Consider the following 18,343-nt stretch of genomic DNA (forward strand, 5'->3'; position numbering starts at 1 on the left):
GTGTGACTTCACAGGTTACACTACTTTATAGGTCATATTCTTGGCTCAATATATATGATTCCTTGGCTCCATATATTTGCTTTAGCGTTCACCTGTTCTGAAAAAGGGCCAACATTTTAAGGCTAGGCATCTTGAAACGGTTAATATTGGAGTCCTTTCCACACTTGGCTTATCAGACAAAATCGAAGTTACTAGTGGAGCGAAATTCAGCCTGAGCAGGTCTGTAGGCTCAATAAATCCACCATTGCCGTTACATGGGGACAGCTTGTCGAGGTGTCGCAAGCATATTTACAGCTGTATGGCGAGGCATTTTAGGAGGAGCTCCTAGAATGAGAGCGAGAGAAGCGCGGGGTTTTAGGTATTCGCGACAGCCATCGGCCAATTTTGCAGTTAGAGAGCTCTCCGAGCTTCACCCCCTGCCCGTATTCATCAGCACTACAGCCTGCCTTGGTCACATATTGCCTAATTGGTATCATGCTTCCAAGTTCACTCATTAAGGCTAGCGTATCTCTAGACTCAGAGCTCTCTCTCGCTTCTCAAATCCCACACTACCTAGTATTGTTCCCACCACCTCATTAACGCCTCCTATATTATCTACCTGACTTCGCGGCAAGTAAAACTAGGAAACAAGCCAGTAGAATTAATGTAAGCTAAAGGGCTCTACGACGGGCTTGGCGTCTCAACATACCATACAAACCACGTGGCTTCTCAGACCCTCAGTACACAATACATCACTTCTCCTATATATCATGCTCCCCCAAGGTTACACTTAACTTACGGCGATCATCAATCTACCACCACCTTGCTATCTAATATGAACCGTAGAATCTTGCGAACTATGCTGATAACTATAGTTACTAGTTAGGAGCGCTGGATTAAAAAGTACAAAACCTTGCACAAATCTCTAGCAAGATAAGCGCAGAAATCTCTCGTACAGTTGCGCTCTAATATTACTTCCTAACTAAGGGTTACGAATATGGTTATAGAAAGCCACCGGCGCTAAACGTAAACTAGCGCTTACAGCTATTAATTCCAAGAGCATACTGGTAGAGCAATGACAAAATTTAAAGAAGAGACCTTGCAAGGATATAAACGCTTGGCTAACCGACTAGCTGACGCTGTTAGCTGGCGCAGAAGGTTAAATCTTCTAGATATACAAGGGGATTGTGCCCAAATTAATTTCTTTGAATTATTACGCCCCTAACTCCGGGGTTCATAGCTAGCGCACTACTCTATATAATAGAGAAATAGGACTGTAATAACCTCCCATTTATTCCAAGCCTGAAAGATTATATTGCCTGACCCTGCGCCTAGCATTGTAAGTTGAACACTACCGTTATTATAGGATTATTTGCTGCCCTAGGCAATACACTATTAAACTGGAATCGATCCATCTTCAAATCTAGTGCGAAAATTGTCTCTATTTGCAGGAGCATCAAAAGTTTAGATGATGTAAGTCTTTTAATCATGTTGCTCGTACGAAAGGAGAGGAACTAGATTAGTCTACTTAACAGAGTTAATCAGGCTTGAAAAGATCCTAATATCGATTTAAAAGTAAAGGCAGCTATAGAGAAGGACAAGTAACAGTAAGAGAAGCAATAGAGGACCTCGACACCCTTTGAATTTGAGCTCCCCGACTCAGCTCTTCACCACCTCAGCCACCGTACCAAGCCTCATCAATCGCAGAGTACTCGGTCCTGGTTCTAACACACACATTTGCAATAGCACTCAGTATGGCTGAATTTATTGACGTAACGCGATGCCTAGAGAGATTGTGTAAGCTAGTCGCGAAGCTTTACCTATTACCAACTGGGTAGATTTCAACCTAAAGGTGAACACCCGTCTAGCATACGTTAAAGGCTTCTTTGGTGATATATGAGGTCTTGCGCGATGCAGATCCCTAAACATCTATTTTGACTCGGGCAGGGGACGTGCTGTACTCAGGATCCTCAGGAACCTTCATTTGCAAACTTGCCTATTAAGATGGACATTAGATTATTGACGCGGGTGAGATGGAGCAAGCAGGGCTCTTAGCATTCGGCTCTAATTCCAAAAGCTCCTTATATGAGCTAGTTACGTCATCCACTAAGCTCAAACAGTTCTATCGCCCCTCGCAAGACGAGCAACGCCTTATCCCTTCTTCCCATCAAGGAACTCACAAGTTTATGGGTCACCTAGGCATGGAAACGATGGGTCATCTCGAGTAAGTGTACAGTGGCCCAACTATACGAGCACGACAGTGCTATAGCGCTTAAAGGCTGTAGAATCTATATCAAAACTATGATGAAGCAGATTAGTTGATGCCCTTCTCACTAGTTCAGCGTCACCTGATCGAATCATTGTCTAGTGAAAGTAAACTATAATTGTGTTTATTGTATGTATGGATAACCCCATTGGTACTCTATAAACTGCGCTCGACACTACCGCTTTGAACACCCTTTGCGTTAGAAGCCCAGTTCCTAACTCCACCTCTCAAGCGAGATGCGTCGTGTTGAAGAGGCGGTTTCCGGTGTCCGTAGTACCTATTCCAGTGAATTTCGTCGTAGAAGTGCGCAGTGTGACAAGGCTGGCATTCTTTTCATGCGCAAGGCTGTTGATTAAGGATGATTCGCCGGAAATACACTTATCCTGAACGACGCCGGCAACAACCACAATGCGAATGGTAGCGTTCAGCTCCCGCACCCGCTTGACAAACCTTATCACCGTGCTACCACTGTTCACAACGCAATCAACCAAGATGACGGAATACATGCCCTGTATGTGTTCGAGTTGTAGATCTGTGGTAGCGTCCGCGTGTTTGAACGCCGCGAGTGGGAAGGCGTCGTTGACTCCGAAGGCCATAGGCTCTCCGCCACGCATCAAGGCGACTATCAACGTTTTCTGTTCATACAAGAGTCGGTACCCGATCGCACGCACACCCAACACGTGGGAGATTGTGCATTCTTCAAGGCCGATGATATCGGTCTTGCCCAAGAATTTCGTTGCCAGGTAAAATCCGCAGCGGCGGTGGACTTCCCGAAGGGCAGGACCGGCAGAAGCAGAATCGCGCATTAAAGTTGCGAGTAGCTTAGTGGAACTCTTCTCCGTTGCGTGGTAGAAGCGAAGTCCGGCGAACCGAGAATTGGTACCAAAAACAGAGTCGACGAAATCTTGCCTCGTAATGTCGACAAGGGGGAGCTTCGTTGTGTCCAACCTTGGAGTTACGCTGCTTGGAAGAACTACCTGGCGAGCCACTTTCAGAACCTCGTCTCGGATTGCAGCACCCAGCTTCGCCTCCATTGACTTACTTCTGGTCTCTTTGTCGCCAACTACGACCACCGCTTCATCCGCTTTGCGTAACATTTCCAGATCGAGCGGACTATCACCGAACGCGCAAACATGCTTGATATTGTGGGAGTGTTTCAATCGAGAAACCAAGGCGGCTTTGACTTCCGCTGTGACGACGATTCTATTAGCGACTCGTCCTCCCCCGATAACCTTCACGGTGTTGGCGAGACCCGCCTTTTCCAGAATCTTCTGCCAGACTAGCTGCAAACCAGACGTAACCACGATGGCGCTAACACTGCGTTCCCTGTTCTCAGCTACTAGCTGCAGCAAGTTCACAAATTCCGGGTACATCTTTACTTCCATAGCGACTTTCTCACACAACGCACCAAAGTTGAGTTCATCAGCTGCGTCCTCGTACATCAATGTGGCTTGACGGAACGCAGCATAGGAATGTCCCCATTTTGAATCGCTGAACAATTCTTTCAATGGGTTTTGGTTACCGTTCGGATACTGAGCGTTGGAGATCTTCTGGAAAAACATAATGCCCGTATCGCTGGGTGTCAAAGTCCCGTCGCCGTCGAATACAAGCATTGTTGCTGGCGTTTCCCTGCTTTGGGTCATGATGTTGTCCAACATATTCTCGGCGGTGGACAGGTTCATTTTCTCGTTGTGGATTCGAAAATCGCAAAGGAACTTTGAGACTTTTTCTATCAAAGTGGAATCTTCAAGGACATCTCCATTTTCGTCTAGCGTTGCACCCGAAGATACAGTTGTGAAAAGTATCTTATTGATGCGGCAAAGCTTGCGCAGCTCCATGCTTTCACTCCGCTGCCACTTCTCCAAGTGCCCGATGGAATCTAGCGGGCGGATTTTCTCTGTGTCGTTGCGCCTTCTTTTTGCAATTACGCTGGGATTAACCTTCAGATATATCATGTGCGTGTAGACATCCAGGTCCTTTTTCGTGTAAATCACCGCTGGGTCTTTCTCTCCCTCCTTCCAGAACATGGCATGACCCGTGACGACCCCAGTCTTCTTGTTTTTAAAGCACTCGTTATTTATCATCTCGATCGCCTTGTGCCGCCAGGCACTCTGCAGATCTGTTTCCAATTTCTTAAACGTATCGATTCCACCTTTAACAATCCTGGATAAAACTTCAGATCCATCGTAGAACGCCACTTCATGATCCTTGAGACGCTCCTTCAACTTCTCTTTGAGATGGGTTTTTCCGCAGCCAGGAAGTCCGTAGATCCCAATGACCACGGGGCCATCGTGGAGGCGTGGGGTGCGAGATGTATCATCGCTAGAAGTAGACATCGTTGTGGAGAGGCCTAGTCTTGTTGGAACGATCCCTAAGGTTTGTGATGAGCATATGAAGTGCTAATACGAAATCTTTTATATTTCAGATATTGTTTTCCTTTTGTGCATCATATTCTAGAAACATTCAACGAAAGTCAATCAAGGAACCCAATAGACCTTTTTGTATAATTAGGGAAATCTTCCCAGCGCATGTTCCATGAAATTCCAAACCATTCGAACATACCCGACTGACCTGTTAATTACATCATTCATGCTGATTCCCGGTTTTCTGCGTAGGGTTATGTAGACAAACCTAGGAGTAGAGCCTCTTGAAGGCCTTCTTGCATTATAGTTTGGTTCTCATTTCACAGTTTTCCCCTCAAAGAAATCCAACACGGAGAGGTTCAGCCAAGCAAACGAAAGCCAATCTTTCCATACAAACCCTTCCGGGACTATCTTGATCCACGGTTTTCGCTAATACTGCTCTGTCACTCAAGGCCGAAAATGAGTCTGCATCATGTCCTTAGTTCGGCTAGTTTACACCTGGGCTATTTCCATACATATGCTCTTGCCAAGCCCTCGAATGTACACTGAAGCTGGGTGAATCACCCAGCCTCTTGATCTGTTCCAGTGTCACGCCGTTATAAGGTCCACAATGTCTCGAACTAGAGATTCTTGTAAGTTTACTTTCCTGTATAAACATCTTTAAGAAGATCCTCGTGTTGCTGCTTGTCATTTCTCAGCCTGTGACTAATTCTTCATCACGTCGAAAAGAGTAAACGTTATGGTCCCGCATTGGGTTGATATAGCAGTCCTTTCCAGTACTACAGTGCGAATATACGTACTCATACAAGACATATAAAGCAATGCGAAGGTCCTTATTAGGCATTTTAGTTATAGTTAAAATGCTCGAAATCCGGATCATACAACATACTTCAACACGACCATTGATAACGATGAGAAGAGATGTAAACTCAGCCAACATATTCGCTCACTTGGCACGGGAAGGGTGGAGATAAACGTGAAAGTTAAATATCTTGACATCCACCAGTATTAGTTCCTTTTCCGCAAGAGCAGGCACTTGGTTAAACAGAGCAAGCGTACTCGCAAATTCTTATTAGCCCTTGTTCACCTTTACACGCCCGCAACTTTGGATCCCGCTCCAGTTGTGCGTCGGAGAAGTAAGACTTCCAGCGCAAGCACTACTATTAGTTACATATGGCCTTCCCGCTACCTGAGCAACGTAAAACCCACTCACGACAACGATGCCACAAATAGCGGCCTCGCCCCAGAGGTAGGCTAGCTTGAGATTCCTTCTGAAAATCTAAGGTTGCGGGAACTTTTATGACAGGATAGAGGGCTCTTGCGACAAGACGCAGTGCGATGATAGCGGGGGAGGCAGAAACTCTTCAATCTGAAGGTGGAGCTCGATCAGAAGAGAATCAATCTACTACTTGCGTAGCTTTGCCGGTACGCGTTGACTTTATCGGTGGCAAGAAGATTATATGGCTTGAAAGGAACGGTTTTGCGAAAGTTGAGTTACTGAACTTGTATGAGGGTGCCTCGTTAGATCGAGTGCAGAAGACGACATTGGTCTGCGTGGTACGATTTTAGGAGCAGAGGCCTGAAGTAGGGCGGATTGTTGATACACAAGAGATGAGAATAGAAATAACAGAGTTTTGACTCACTGGTCGAGGAAGGGGCGCCAATAAGCCTCAAGAAAAGGCTGGAGCAAAAGGAGGATTTGTAGTCGAAGAAGTGAGGCGAGGAACAGGTTGTTATGGCACAGCCACGCTGAATGATATAGGTGTTAGATAATAAAATTAGGATTTAAAATTCTCGTACGCATTGATGGGTACGAATGAAATTAACGCCCTGAGCACAGTAAGTTGGAATTAATCTTTGCCCATGTTCTATCGAGCAACACAGTCTTTCCGTTTTAGGCGAACGGCAATCGTCCGTGGAGAATGCACAATTGTTAGCAGCAGGGCTTCTACCAATGATCCCTAATCCGCCCCTCATCCCAAATCTACACTGCCTAATGACAGTTACATATGCCGAGAAACGCGACGTCACGTTTGCGCCCGTGATGGGGCTCGGGTTCTAGAGAGGGCGATATGGAGCCGAGTGGAATGAGAAAACTGTATGAAGATTTGTGGTGAAATACTGGCCAAGCGTTCGCGGTAACTTTCATATTAACGACTAGAATGTTCATATACCTAAACTCGGAGACCGAGGAGCACTGAAGAGCATTTCCGGCGGTAAGAATTGGTCTCAGCTGACTGAGCCGAAACTCTGAGTTAATGTTACACCCTCACGGCTCGTGTGGTTTCTTTCTTCTCCTTTTAAGCTCCTGTGATGCAGTCGGTGCTACGCCTACAATCGCGACAAGGCAGGCTGCGGCACCACAGGCCACGCTCACGACGTGACTGACCCTGCATCCATCCAAATAGCTTGCAAGAATTATCTTGACCTCATTTTGAGTAAAAGATGATCGTATTTGTGTTACACCTGCCCCTAGTACCTCGTTTGCATCCAACGTAGGCGCCTTTTTAATCAGACTATGCAGCAGGCCGTTGGTGAAAGCGGCTTCGGAGCCTGCAACAAAGAGACTGGTTCCTACGTTTTCCATAAATAAAGATAGCGAAGTGGCGGAGGCCATATCCTCGGTAGAAACTGCAGCTTGGTTCGCGATCATTGGAATCTGCAAGGCCAATCCAACTCCCATGGCCGTCAACAGTTCATACCCAATCCAGACTCTGGAAGACGTCTGCATGTCTAGTGTATAGATCATGCTCACCCCAATTGTAGCCGCTATAGCGCCAATGACTAAGAAGGGGTTGTAGTGTCGCCAATATGTGAGTAGTGCGTTTGCTACCATGGTGAATGCAGAGACACCAAGTACTAGTGGGATGAGTCGCACGCCGCTCTGGGACGCCGAGTTGTTGTTGATGGACTGGAACTGAATTGGTAGGGAGTATAGTAAGGGAAAGAAGACGCCCGCGAGGCAGAATATGTAGATCAGGTTAGTGAGAACACGTCGTGATCGGAGTAGATGTGACTGTATCATCGCCTTCGGACCCATGAAGCGCTCATTGAGGAGAAAGACGATTGATAAGGTCCCAAAACCAGCCAAGCTGAGAATAATGGCGGGTGAGTTCCAAGAACGGATGCCTGCCCAGTGCATTGCGAGGACGAAACACGACAGGGCCCCAGTAACCAGCACTCCGCCGTTGAGATCCATGCACACCACCTTCTCCTTTAGCGTCGCTTCTTTAGGTGGTATTGGCGACGTGAAGAAGAATACCATAGTGACAGTAGCAAGGAATCCAATCGGAAGGCTCACCCTCCATTGTGTTAGCGACAGGCCCAAGAGCGATGATGAAGGATACACACCAAAAACACCATCTCCATCCAGGCCCATCTGTCAGCGCTCCGCCCATCAATGGACCCACCACACTCGCACACCCAAAAGTGACACCTAAAACCCCCATATACGCTGCGCGGTACTGCGGCTTCACCGTGAGCGCGATGATGATGAAGGCGCCTGTCATGAGACCCCCACCGCCGATTCCTGCTACAACTCTTCCTAGAATTAACGCTTCACTACTTTGCGCACTCGTACAAATGACATTTCCCGCTTCGAAGACGAAAATCGCGAGCAAAAACACACGCTTCAGGTCGAAATAACCATAGGCCTTCCCCCAAGAAGACTGGAACGCGGTATTCGTAATAGAGTATGCCGAACCGTACCAGGCAATGTTGGCAATGCTGCCAAACTGATCCGTGATGCTAGGTATAGCCGTCGCAATGATAGTACTGTCAAGTGCGGCAAGGAAGATGCTGAGAACAAGGCCGACTGTGATGAATGCTAGTTTGACTCCTCGCGGATATTGGATTGGCGAGGGCGGTGCTGGTGCTATCAGTGTTGACTCGACAATGTTCTGAACAGCCCCACCGCTTTCACGAAGGGAACTGAGTTCAATGTCTTCTAAAATAACTGTTAGGTTGGGCATGGTGATTTTTACGGTTGGAATAGGAAGCAAGCCTTGGGGGTGGGGGTGGGATTGAGAGTTCTTCAGTAAGAAATCTAGGTATAGTTAAGGTAAAGTGAAAATGTGTCGCGCTAGACATAAAATGGTAGGTGACGTAACATCTCCGCCGCGCTCCCTCCACTCCAACAGAGACGCGACAAGCGAAGCCGCAAAAAAGCCTCGAGATGATTACAAGGACCAAATTAACCCGACTATAGCTACGCCTGCCGCTACCCAGCCACTTCCACCTACGCTTGTCCCACTTGCAGCACTCGCCTTACCTCCCGGACCTGTCACATTTAGCTTCCCATCAGTTACGGGGTTTGCCTCGGATATGAGTAGCTTCGGTCCTGGAATCGCATGTCCCGTGAAGGTATAGTCAAGTGTCGGATTCCCAGGCTTTCCATAGACTTGAACCTTGATCTTGACCTCCGCATGATTCGGCGTAATCCGGCCGCTCATCGACATGGATATAACACTACAATCCAGGATCAGGAAATCGGTACTATAGTCCCAACTCTTGTAGAAGTTGTTGCATTCCCCGATCCGATACCATAGGCCTTGATTGTCGGCATACTTGTGGGTGGTAAGAGTGCCAGCAATGTCAAAGCCGTCCCCGCTCTTGGTGCTGTTCAATGTCCAATGCTGGCCGTATTCATACCAAGACTGGCTTGACACCATGTATACGTCGCCGGCGGTCGTCAGGTTTGTGGTGCTATTATCCCAGGCACCCTTTGGGTTAAAGTAAGTCAGGAACATGTAGAAAGGGTTCTTGTCGTATTCCCCGCGCGTGCGGTTTGTGCCTTGAATGACTCCAGTACTGCCGATGCGGAGCTGGTACCCGTAAGTGGAATTTTGAGATGCTTCAGGGCATCCATTGCCGTCCCCGGGGTGTGTTTCGAGGTGAACCGTACCGTTATACTGCAACAAGTCTTCGTTAAGGAATGAGCTTGGGGAGATCAAACTACGTCAACACGTACCAAAGCGTCGAGGGGCGCAAGTACGTCGTCAGTATCTTTGATCCAGAAGTCGGAATCTAAAGAGCAGCGCGCATAGTTGGTAGCTGTAACATTTTGGAGGGAAGGGTCGCCTTTCGCCAACTTAGATGACTGTGCACATATGGCTCGAGGTGCTATGGAGGTGTCAGCCAAAGCTTGCTTTTCCTACTAGGTCCCTTGAGAGATTGGTGGTGGGGTATCGTACACTTTTCACACTGTCCCTGGTATGGGGTAAGTTCGTCTCTCGGTGCACCACGAGCCAAGAGAGCATAAGCAAACGTGGAGAGCACAGCTGTAGTCTTCATGGCAGTGAAATAGAGTTGTAAAAGTCAATGGTTTAATTAAAAAATCCGGAGTGCATTTTAAAGAGGAACCCTTTCCCTCTTTATCAACATTTTCAGCGCGCCCACGCTCTGGTAGCCCGGCAAGATTCCTGCCCGTGGCTTACATCCTAAATCTCCACCCTATGAACAAAAGGGTGCGCTTAGTCCACAGCTATCGACGAAGCAAAGGTTTTAAGCGAACGACGTTCCAAACTTCAAGACTTTCCAGGAATGGTCCAGATTACTGTGGATAAAGGCTTAGCAGCTGAGCGCCAATGGCATCTCAGCTCACACCGGTATCTCGCGAGCCAAGAGATCTAAGCCATGGGGCTGGCAAGCTAGAAGCCTTGCCAAGGTGCGGCTGGTGGTAAGCCCACGATGAGTGTTACGTGCAAAATTTTGGCTAAGCTATATAATACCGAGAATGCGACGACGGCATTGAATTGCGAGGTGCGTGTGGTTCGCCTTTTCAATTCGCTGGCATCTCAATATAGCAACTCGGCTTTATCTTGTTTATCGACCCTAACACAATTGCGTTGATTTAGAAACAGCATTAGGCAGCCAGCTCGTTCCCATAAAGGAGTAGATCTTGGCTGGTCGGCCCTGGTGACAAGTGCTGCTCTTGGCTAATAAGTCTTCCCTAACTATGAAACCTCGTTTCGGATGCCCCATGAAAGACTAGCGGCTTCTTGACATTTTTCTCTGACAAACAACGTCGCTCTGCATTAGCAGGCGGCAAGTCAATTGTCTAATACCGGCCGAGTCCAAGGAATTCTGATAGATTACACACTCCATAAAGAATATCCTAAGACAGGTGCCCTAAACATTCAAGGTGCAGCAGTATCATAGCCATTCGTCGAGGGGATCACTAACCGTTTTTCAATAACTCTCGCAAATTACTCAGTAATTCAGTTCTAATAAAATCGTACGCTTCATGTCTTGGTAAGATAGAATTGGCTGGTTTGTGGGACCACCTCCAGTTACAACCCTGTTCTTCCAAATATTTTTAGTTAGAAAGCCGGGATATAGCAATACGACTTAGAGTCAAAACGAAAAACATTAGTGCGGCGCTAGCGCTCGGCGAGCTCTAAAATGACATATTCTCAAACATATTCGTTATACAATATGTTATGACCCGACCGTGGTGATTACTTTGGCGGTTTCAGATTCCCTTCGCAGACGAATACTTTAGGTTCGATAGGCGGAAATGAAGAAAATCAAACTCATCCTCATAGGCCTTCACTTCTTGTACGGCTATCACCTTCTAGTTTAGTGTAAATCACATATCGTAGTTCGCTTGGTAGAGCTGCGTGAAATTCAGTCGCGAATGCTAAGCAGACCATTCTTCCATACTCGATAAGTTTCTGATTTGACATCCCTATCCGGTGAGCACATTAGCAATGGCTCCTTAATACTGGTTCACTTTTAGGGAACGACATTTTCTTTGTTCTCAAGTCTACGAGACTTCTTGACTAAGGAGTCCAATAAATAAAGCTTGGTGAAGTATCCTTAACTGGTCAACCTCATTTGACCTGTATAAAAGAGCCTACATCCCTTCGGGTAACCAAAAGTCCCATACTCATCGAGAATGCGCTGTTGATCGTCGCGAAATCTAGGATGTGCGAAGTTTCAAAGGAGTAGCCCAGAGGTCAGAAATTGTTGACTTACTTGCGGAAAGTTGAGGGTCTTCTCTTTGCTAACGATGCGCGAGCATTCTCCTAATGCTGCTAACTGCTTCATGCTTTCGTCTTCATGAATTAGGACTTGAATTCTAGGAGCTTAGGGAGAATGGTGATGACCAGAGGTGGACACTCGCGGACGTTTGCCGAAGCAAATTTTGCTACCTTTATCAGGCCAATCTGAAATTCGGAGTTGGAATGAGCAAAATCGAGGGAGACGGATATTAGGAAGCAAAGACATAAATTTTAGCGAGCGGTGGAGCGTGCTAACTTTCGTCTAATTTGAGGTATTAAGAGACTTTACTCGATCATCTGGTTAAAATCTCGAAATTCAGAACCCGAAGTGGAAAGAACTTGAGATGGAAAGAGGAAGAGAAGTTACAAAGTGAAACAAGATATGTCACGCCACCATCGCTCAAAAGTTTTACAAGGTTATAGTTAGAATTACTAGCTATTAAGGCTGTAAATTCAACGTCCCCCCCTTCAGCAAAGAACATAACACACCTACTGTCTTCACATTGGCTCCAAATCGATAGAAAAATCGCGAACCCTCTATTCGCAAGCACTCCGATAATTCTTCCCTCAACATTGATAATCAACCCAGAAGTCTTAGTTCTGTTACTTCCATTGCTAATGAGGTCGAACTTGCAGAGTCACAGTCGCACTTCATGAGTGTGTCGATATCAAGAGTCGTGGCTACGGCTACCGAAGAAACTGACGTAACGATAATCAGAATTCATTTAGAAAATTGCTAGTAGGTATTCGGGTGTCATGTGCGCCGAGGAAATGGGAAAGGCCCGGCATTTATACTTGAGTCTGAGGTTGGAAAGGTGACGGACGTGGAGCAAATATGACACCTTAATATCGGACAATGAGCAAAGACGCCCTTAGAGACAGCCTACCGCTAGTCTAAGTGACGACAAGGGTAGCATTGCTCCCAGCGTCCCCGACAGTTAGTAGCGGAGCGATTTTGAGGTTGTTCAGTAACTGTACGGAGCAGTCAGGTCATGGGACGTTGCAGTACAGGAGGTGAGATATCTGTACAAATTGTATACAGTAACAGCTTTTCAATTTAGTCTAACCTGTTACAGAAGGAGTGGAAGGGCTACCACTACTGTAAACGGTTAGTACAACAGCCTCACCTGCTGTACAGTATACGGAGTGTAGGCCCTGTATGTATGTGCGGCTCAAATCACCTTGTACAGAACATATTATCCAGGAGGGTTCCCAAAAAGAGAGAAAGTTTGAGGAAATTAGAGGACACGGTGTGACGGTGATAGGGGTCTGGAACATCCATTTTAATGCTAAGAGTAGTAAGAGTAGTAAGAGTAGGGTATTGCCCTTTAAAGAATACAATTAAACGTATCAAAGTGACTGGGTCGAGTGGAATGAAGATTCCCTCAATCCGTTTTCCTACTTTCTGTCTCGCTCGAGTGCCCAACAAGCTCCCTCAAGATCTGCTCCAAATGTTTAACCATAGTAAAATGCGTATCGCCTTCACACTCATGCAGAACGCTATGAGGCAAGCGTTTCGACATATACTGGATCATTACGAAGGGAGCACTTGTATCTTTCGTTCCATGCCATATATGAATGGGATTGTAGGATACGTCCTCAAACCTGAACCCCCAGCTCTGTGCTGATAAGAGCTGCGCTTCTTGCACAAATGCTTGAGAGCCTTGAGCAAACCCATCAAAGGCGATCCGCAGGATCCGCTCTCTCTGCTCCAGTATTGTCCGCTCTGGTTCTTTTTCCATTGATGTTTCCCTATTGTCTTGCGACGCAGTACCCTCCTTTGCTACTGATTTTTCCTCTCGGTTCTCTAACTCTAGCCATTTATCAATACGCCTTGTCACGGGGCCAGACGTCACGGCCCACCTCATAAGACCTACCAGCGCGTCCATCAAGTACCCGAAAGCCGTGGGTGTATGTATAGCCATTAACGACGTTACTCGCCTCGGTAGCGTCATATGCTTTGCGCCAGCCTCCCACGGCGGCGCTCCAGCCATTACACCCACGGCAGACATCATCTCCTTCGGCAACAGATGCGCACATGCCAACGCGTATGGACCCCCTCCCGACCCTCCCAGTATCGCGAACCGGTTCAGCTTCGCATGGCCTGCAAATGCTAGCACATCCGCCGGCCAGTCCGTTATACGTCGTCCGGGTTGGAAAGTCGAGAGCCCGAATCCAGGACGATCGAGCGCAATGACGCGAACACGGTGGCGCCGTGCGATTTTATCGGCGCCTGTAGCTTCTAGGCGGGACGCAGGAAAGCCGTGGAAGAAGAGGAGGGGAAAGCCTTCAGGGTGGCCGAATTCGGCGTATCCAATGATGCGGCCGTCGGGGAGGGTGAGGGTGTTGGATTCGCGTTGGGTGGTTAATGTACTCAGCCTGGCCCGTACCTTTGTAAGGCCATTTAATCGCATCAGCGCTTTAACGGAGAGCATAGAATCTGTAGAGACTGGCACCTTTCGGCATGGGTGGTGTTAAGAGGTCGAAGAGAAGACTTTATGGTTGCACAGCCGCAGGGGCACTCAATCGGGTTAGTCAGGGTCTAATCGCCACGTGATAGCAAGGTCTGTCTCAGGACCTATCTGTAGATTGAAACAGTAGGTGTCACGGCAAGTATGAATTGTCCAAGATATGAAAGCCCCTAATGTAGTAAGAGCATGCTTAGGGAGCAAGATAAATTCAAGCTTCAGACCCCACGTGACAACCTATCGTATTTCTAGTCCATCTGTGGAAACTAAACACGTCCAGATTACGCCTAGAGTTATTGACTACATTTGCTATTATGGCGTTTTAAACTCTTTAATAAGCATAAAACATATTTTCACTTAAATTCTCTCTTTGCAACCTCTTGTTCATTCACTAAAGCCAAATTCTCAAAACCCAAGCACTCACAATGGACCTGAGGGCGAAACAAGCATTACCACTCATTGCAATAACATATTTTGACCCATCACTCTTTGGATACGAATGCGGAGTATAAATAAACGACGCCATCGAGACAGCATTGATGATTGAATGTGAGGCTGCCTTCTTCTAGCGTCAAACCCAGAGTTGCAGACACCCAGTCTAGAATGACCGAGCTCACAGCGTAGACACCCGACGCGAAATGGAAGCAGGATACATAGAGAGCGGCGGCGTTGCGGGTAACGGTGCTGGTGATGAAGTTGACGAGGGGGATACCATCATGTTGGTGATGTGCCATGTGCGCTCGTTGAATTTGCCGGAGCTAATGCTGATGAAGATGCCGACGACCCCAACGACGAGCGAAGGGGCACCAGTGAGGACAAGGGTGGTGGCGGTATTGAAATCAAGAGACCCTATAGCAGTTAGGAAGAGCTCATTCAAAGTTAGATGTATGGAGACATTCTGACATGGCTAAGTAAAGTACCTGGTTGAAAGACTAGCCGAAAAATGCATGTTTACATGAGAGCCATGGGATACAGACGAGGATCGCGAATAGTCTCCATTAATCAAGCCTGCGCATCTTTGGAGGCTTCCAGGCCGACTGTGTCTCGTTGGATCCGATCATAGACGAGTTAACGTTCTGCTTCGGGTCAACTAGCGGGTATTGAGCGGCTTGTGGGGCAGCATCCAGAAGGCAACAATGGCCACCTCAAAGGACGCCACACCCTCGATGATGAAGAGCCATTGACATTCGTGCATACTATGCTTGTTTCCGAGTGTGCTGAAAGTCTCAGCTGCGATAAGGCCGGCGAAGGAGACTGCAGACTGCAAATATGTTGCCAGCATAAATGATTGAAACAGGAGTAACAATCTCCTTCCTAGTATAGAATATAGACAGAATGTACATCGCTCCCGGATAGAAAGGGGTTTCGACAATCCTGAGGAAGAATCTGACAACAACTAAGCTGGCATAGCGTTTGACAATTGCGGTGAACGACGCAACAGTCGCCCAGGCCATCATGCACAGAGACATTTATAGTGAAGGGTAAACCTTGTTTGAAGACACAAGAATGTTGGAAGGGGTATGGTCGCACAGATAGCCAATATAGAGGATAATAATGCATGTGTTATATTCCGAGCCTTTGAGAACGAGGTCATCCTCGTGACCGTTCAACGGTGCATTTACAATAGCATTCTGATCGAGCTTTTTCTTAAAGCAGGTAAGAAATTCACTGAATTATAGAAGGTGGAGAGCGTAAAAATTATATTGCGAACCGTGCTGGTAATACGGCGAAATTCAAGCTTTCAAACAAGAGCGATCTATTTGGGATCGCTTTTCACAACAGCGCCTGAGTAGTCTCCATGGGGAATTGAAGCTTTAACGTCTTAGGCGCCTGCTGTGATGTCAACCTGCAGAGAGGTATTCTATCCGAGCTCGTGATCTAGTATTGCTGTAAGGCATATCTACTATTCCCTATATTTTCACACTTACTACGTAGGTCGCTTCACAATTTATACAACTTTTTCAACGTCTTCCTAGACTCCTCAGCGACCCATAACTTCTAAACGAGATTTTCGATTTCACAAGTCCACACAGAGTGGGTTACATATCAGAAGACCAGAAAGCAGCACAGATCGACCTCAAGGGTTTCGTTCCTAAATGACCTGGGGAACACTTGCTAGCGCTTAGAATCCGATCATTTTAATTCGGTCTCGGGAAATCATTTGCCTCCCTCGTGCGCCATTCCAGTGAGATCATCCAGCCGGTAAAACCAATGACCATGAATGCTATGACACTCCCGGACAGTAAACTTCTTATAGTATTTTCGGGTCTTACCATTGCTAGTGGCTTCTGCGACAATTACCCTGACCTCGCCCCCCTCTCCAAAACCACTTGGTCTCTGCGGAAAGCAATTGGTCTTATGCACTTTAAATTCATTTGCCAGGATAAGGCTGGAGTACCTGACTTTCAAAGGGATCTATGCAAACCCCCGACCGTCCGAACTGCATACAAGTGTCGAACCAATCCTCTTTACACCAGAGGCCGTACATTGTGGCGATATTGTACCTATCTTGAGGATCAAGCCTTGGGTCATAGCACGGATTAGGATAGATTTTGCCGTTGTCAGCAGGAATAAGCATTGGGAGACAACCGGATACCTCGGTATTGGAAGCCGTGCACCGTATTTTAGTGCCGGACTGAATATCTGAGGACACACCACTTCGTTGATGGTATCATACGCTCCAAATTGAGCCAGAGAGTCACACATCTGGCCAGGATCCCCCTGCCAGACGCTAAAGGTGGCGTGTCAAGCTTGAAGTCGGGGAGGTGAACCTGGAATCCTTGGATATGCGTTGCGCTGATACCATTGTTGTCCAGTCTATCTATCCATAGACACCTCAGTCGCCCTTCCTGAACATTCCCATTTGAGCCCTTGAACTAAATGCTAGCGTCGGATTCGGATGTGAAGTAGTTCTTATTCGGGTAATGTTCTTGGCATACAATGGCGACCTCGCCGGGTAAGAAAGCGTAGGTATCAGATGATGACGGATGTGTGACTACGACAGCTGTGATGCAGATTGCGTTGGTGCCGCTGGCGGAGACGGTAATGTATTCGGCTTTCTCGGTATTGCCTCCTTTGGTGTATTCGGCCCATAAGTCCTTAGGCTGATTTTGGTCAATATGGTTCTTCCCCCCATCGTTCCTGGGAAATGCAACTCAGTCTCCATTGGCATTGAACAGCGAAATGGTAGGGGCACTGCTTCCGAAGCCCAAGTCCTTGTATATATGTTCTCTATCGTGGGATTGGTCGGCCTTTATGACAGGCAACCCTGCCATAACATTGACCTTTATTTTTGGCTCGTTTTTTCGGCTAATCCAATCCGGGACCATTGGTGCTAAGCTGATTAAAGTGAAGGCAAGCCCCAGGCTGAGTTCGGGAAAGAAGGCCATCTTTGACGCGACGGTATTTATTGTGAATTCAAATTTAGAGATAGAGGGTAAATGATATAGGAATTTGCAGTAGGAATAGTCCGTAAAGCTAAAGTGGGCTGTGAAGCTAAGAGCGTAGCGTTAGTTATTTCTATGTCTTGATTTGCAGGACGGGTCTTTGCAATGTCTTCAAATTCGAAGGTAATGCAATGTGTTCAGTCTCACCTTTGGACTCGTCGTTCTTTCCTAAGGATGAGGCCCATTTCTGTGTTTAGACCTTTCACTGAGACACTGGTTTTGAAACAAATGCAGCCACTCCCCCATGTCAGCAATACCAACATCCATGGTGTTTAATAGAACGTAACTGTTACTGTCAGTAGTGTTTTTGAGGCGTTACTGGCGGCAATAGGGTTTCGTTCTTACGGAAAGAGTGAATTAAAACAGCCTTACGGGCAGTAACAGTTACTGCCAAGTCAATTAATAGTAAAGTTACTGTTCAGTGCAGTTACTGCAGCAACTGGTGTTACTAAAGGCTCTAGAGGGCTCAATTTTGACACAATCTTGCTAATATGCTCTTCACACGATATCCAAGGCCCCCAGGTTTCAGCTGGAGGTCGCAAGTCTAGATATTGTCCTGAAACTCGTGAGAATAGAAAAACTAGAGGACGAGGCCTTAATTATAAGAGCTCCTAGAGGCAGCCCTTGACTTCTCAAGACGACGAGAGCTTGCGAGGTGTTGAACTGGCTGCGAGCTTCGAGTGCAAGGAGTTACTTCACTGTTCTGTACTAACAATGGATAGTATAGGCAGTTACTGCAGTAACTATAGCCTCATTAACCGTACAGTAACGGAAGGCAATTCACTTTCGTTCTAACTGCCAAGAGATTGTTACTATC

General features: G+C 46.9%; 6 protein-coding genes across 6 annotated transcripts; 1 reads left to right on the top strand and 5 right to left on the bottom strand.

Annotated features, from left to right (window-relative positions):
* Positions 1–2,472: 2,472 nt before the first annotated feature.
* BDR25DRAFT_382102 (uncharacterized protein) lies at positions 2,473–4,581 on the bottom strand (the record flags this gene model as incomplete). The annotated part of the gene is made up of 2 exons (XM_033697758.1): positions 2,473–3,974; positions 4,026–4,581. 2 exons carry the CDS (start codon positions 4,579–4,581, stop codon positions 2,473–2,475), a joined length of 2,058 nt encoding a protein of 685 aa, XP_033552068.1.
* Positions 4,582–5,218: 637 nt separating this feature from the next.
* On the top strand, positions 5,219–6,177 carry BDR25DRAFT_310653 (uncharacterized protein; the record flags this gene model as incomplete). Its single annotated transcript, XM_033691171.1, has 3 exons — positions 5,219–5,240; positions 5,685–5,857; positions 5,920–6,177. The coding sequence occupies 3 exons, from the start codon at positions 5,219–5,221 to the stop codon at positions 6,175–6,177; spliced, it is 453 nt and encodes a 150-aa protein (XP_033552069.1).
* Positions 6,178–6,877: 700 nt separating this feature from the next.
* On the bottom strand, positions 6,878–8,616 carry BDR25DRAFT_279211 (MFS gliotoxin efflux transporter glia; the record flags this gene model as incomplete). The annotated part of the gene is made up of 2 exons (XM_033687738.1): positions 7,960–8,616; positions 6,878–7,910 (listed from the first exon to the last, which is right to left on the bottom strand). The coding sequence occupies exons 1-2, from the start codon at positions 8,577–8,579 to the stop codon at positions 6,878–6,880; spliced, it is 1,653 nt and encodes a 550-aa protein (XP_033552070.1). The 5' UTR covers positions 8,580–8,616.
* A 4,309-nt stretch (positions 8,617–12,925) lies between these two features.
* BDR25DRAFT_279215 (alpha/beta-hydrolase) lies at positions 12,926–14,026 on the bottom strand (the record flags this gene model as incomplete). The annotated part of the gene is made up of 2 exons (XM_033687739.1): positions 12,926–13,336; positions 13,400–14,026. The coding sequence occupies 2 exons, from the start codon at positions 14,024–14,026 to the stop codon at positions 12,998–13,000; spliced, it is 966 nt and encodes a 321-aa protein (XP_033552071.1). The 3' UTR covers positions 12,926–12,997.
* A 422-nt stretch (positions 14,027–14,448) lies between these two features.
* Positions 14,449–15,880, bottom strand: BDR25DRAFT_331775 (uncharacterized protein; the record flags this gene model as incomplete). The annotated part of the gene is made up of 7 exons (XM_033692677.1): positions 14,449–14,645; positions 14,793–14,948; positions 14,984–14,987; positions 15,172–15,341; positions 15,376–15,466; positions 15,581–15,748; positions 15,858–15,880. The coding sequence occupies 7 exons, from the start codon at positions 15,878–15,880 to the stop codon at positions 14,472–14,474; spliced, it is 786 nt and encodes a 261-aa protein (XP_033552072.1). The 3' UTR covers positions 14,449–14,471.
* A 357-nt stretch (positions 15,881–16,237) lies between these two features.
* BDR25DRAFT_310656 (uncharacterized protein) lies at positions 16,238–17,469 on the bottom strand (the record flags this gene model as incomplete). The annotated part of the gene is made up of 5 exons (XM_033691172.1): positions 16,238–16,443; positions 16,529–16,584; positions 16,736–16,950; positions 17,020–17,184; positions 17,365–17,469. 5 exons carry the CDS (start codon positions 17,467–17,469, stop codon positions 16,238–16,240), a joined length of 747 nt encoding a protein of 248 aa, XP_033552073.1.
* Positions 17,470–18,343: the final 874 nt, after the last annotated feature.

Source organism: Lindgomyces ingoldianus, assembly GCF_010093535.1.
Source record: "Lindgomyces ingoldianus strain ATCC 200398 unplaced genomic scaffold BDR25scaffold_5, whole genome shotgun sequence".
Taxonomy (NCBI): Eukaryota; Fungi; Ascomycota; class Dothideomycetes; order Pleosporales; family Lindgomycetaceae; genus Lindgomyces; species Lindgomyces ingoldianus.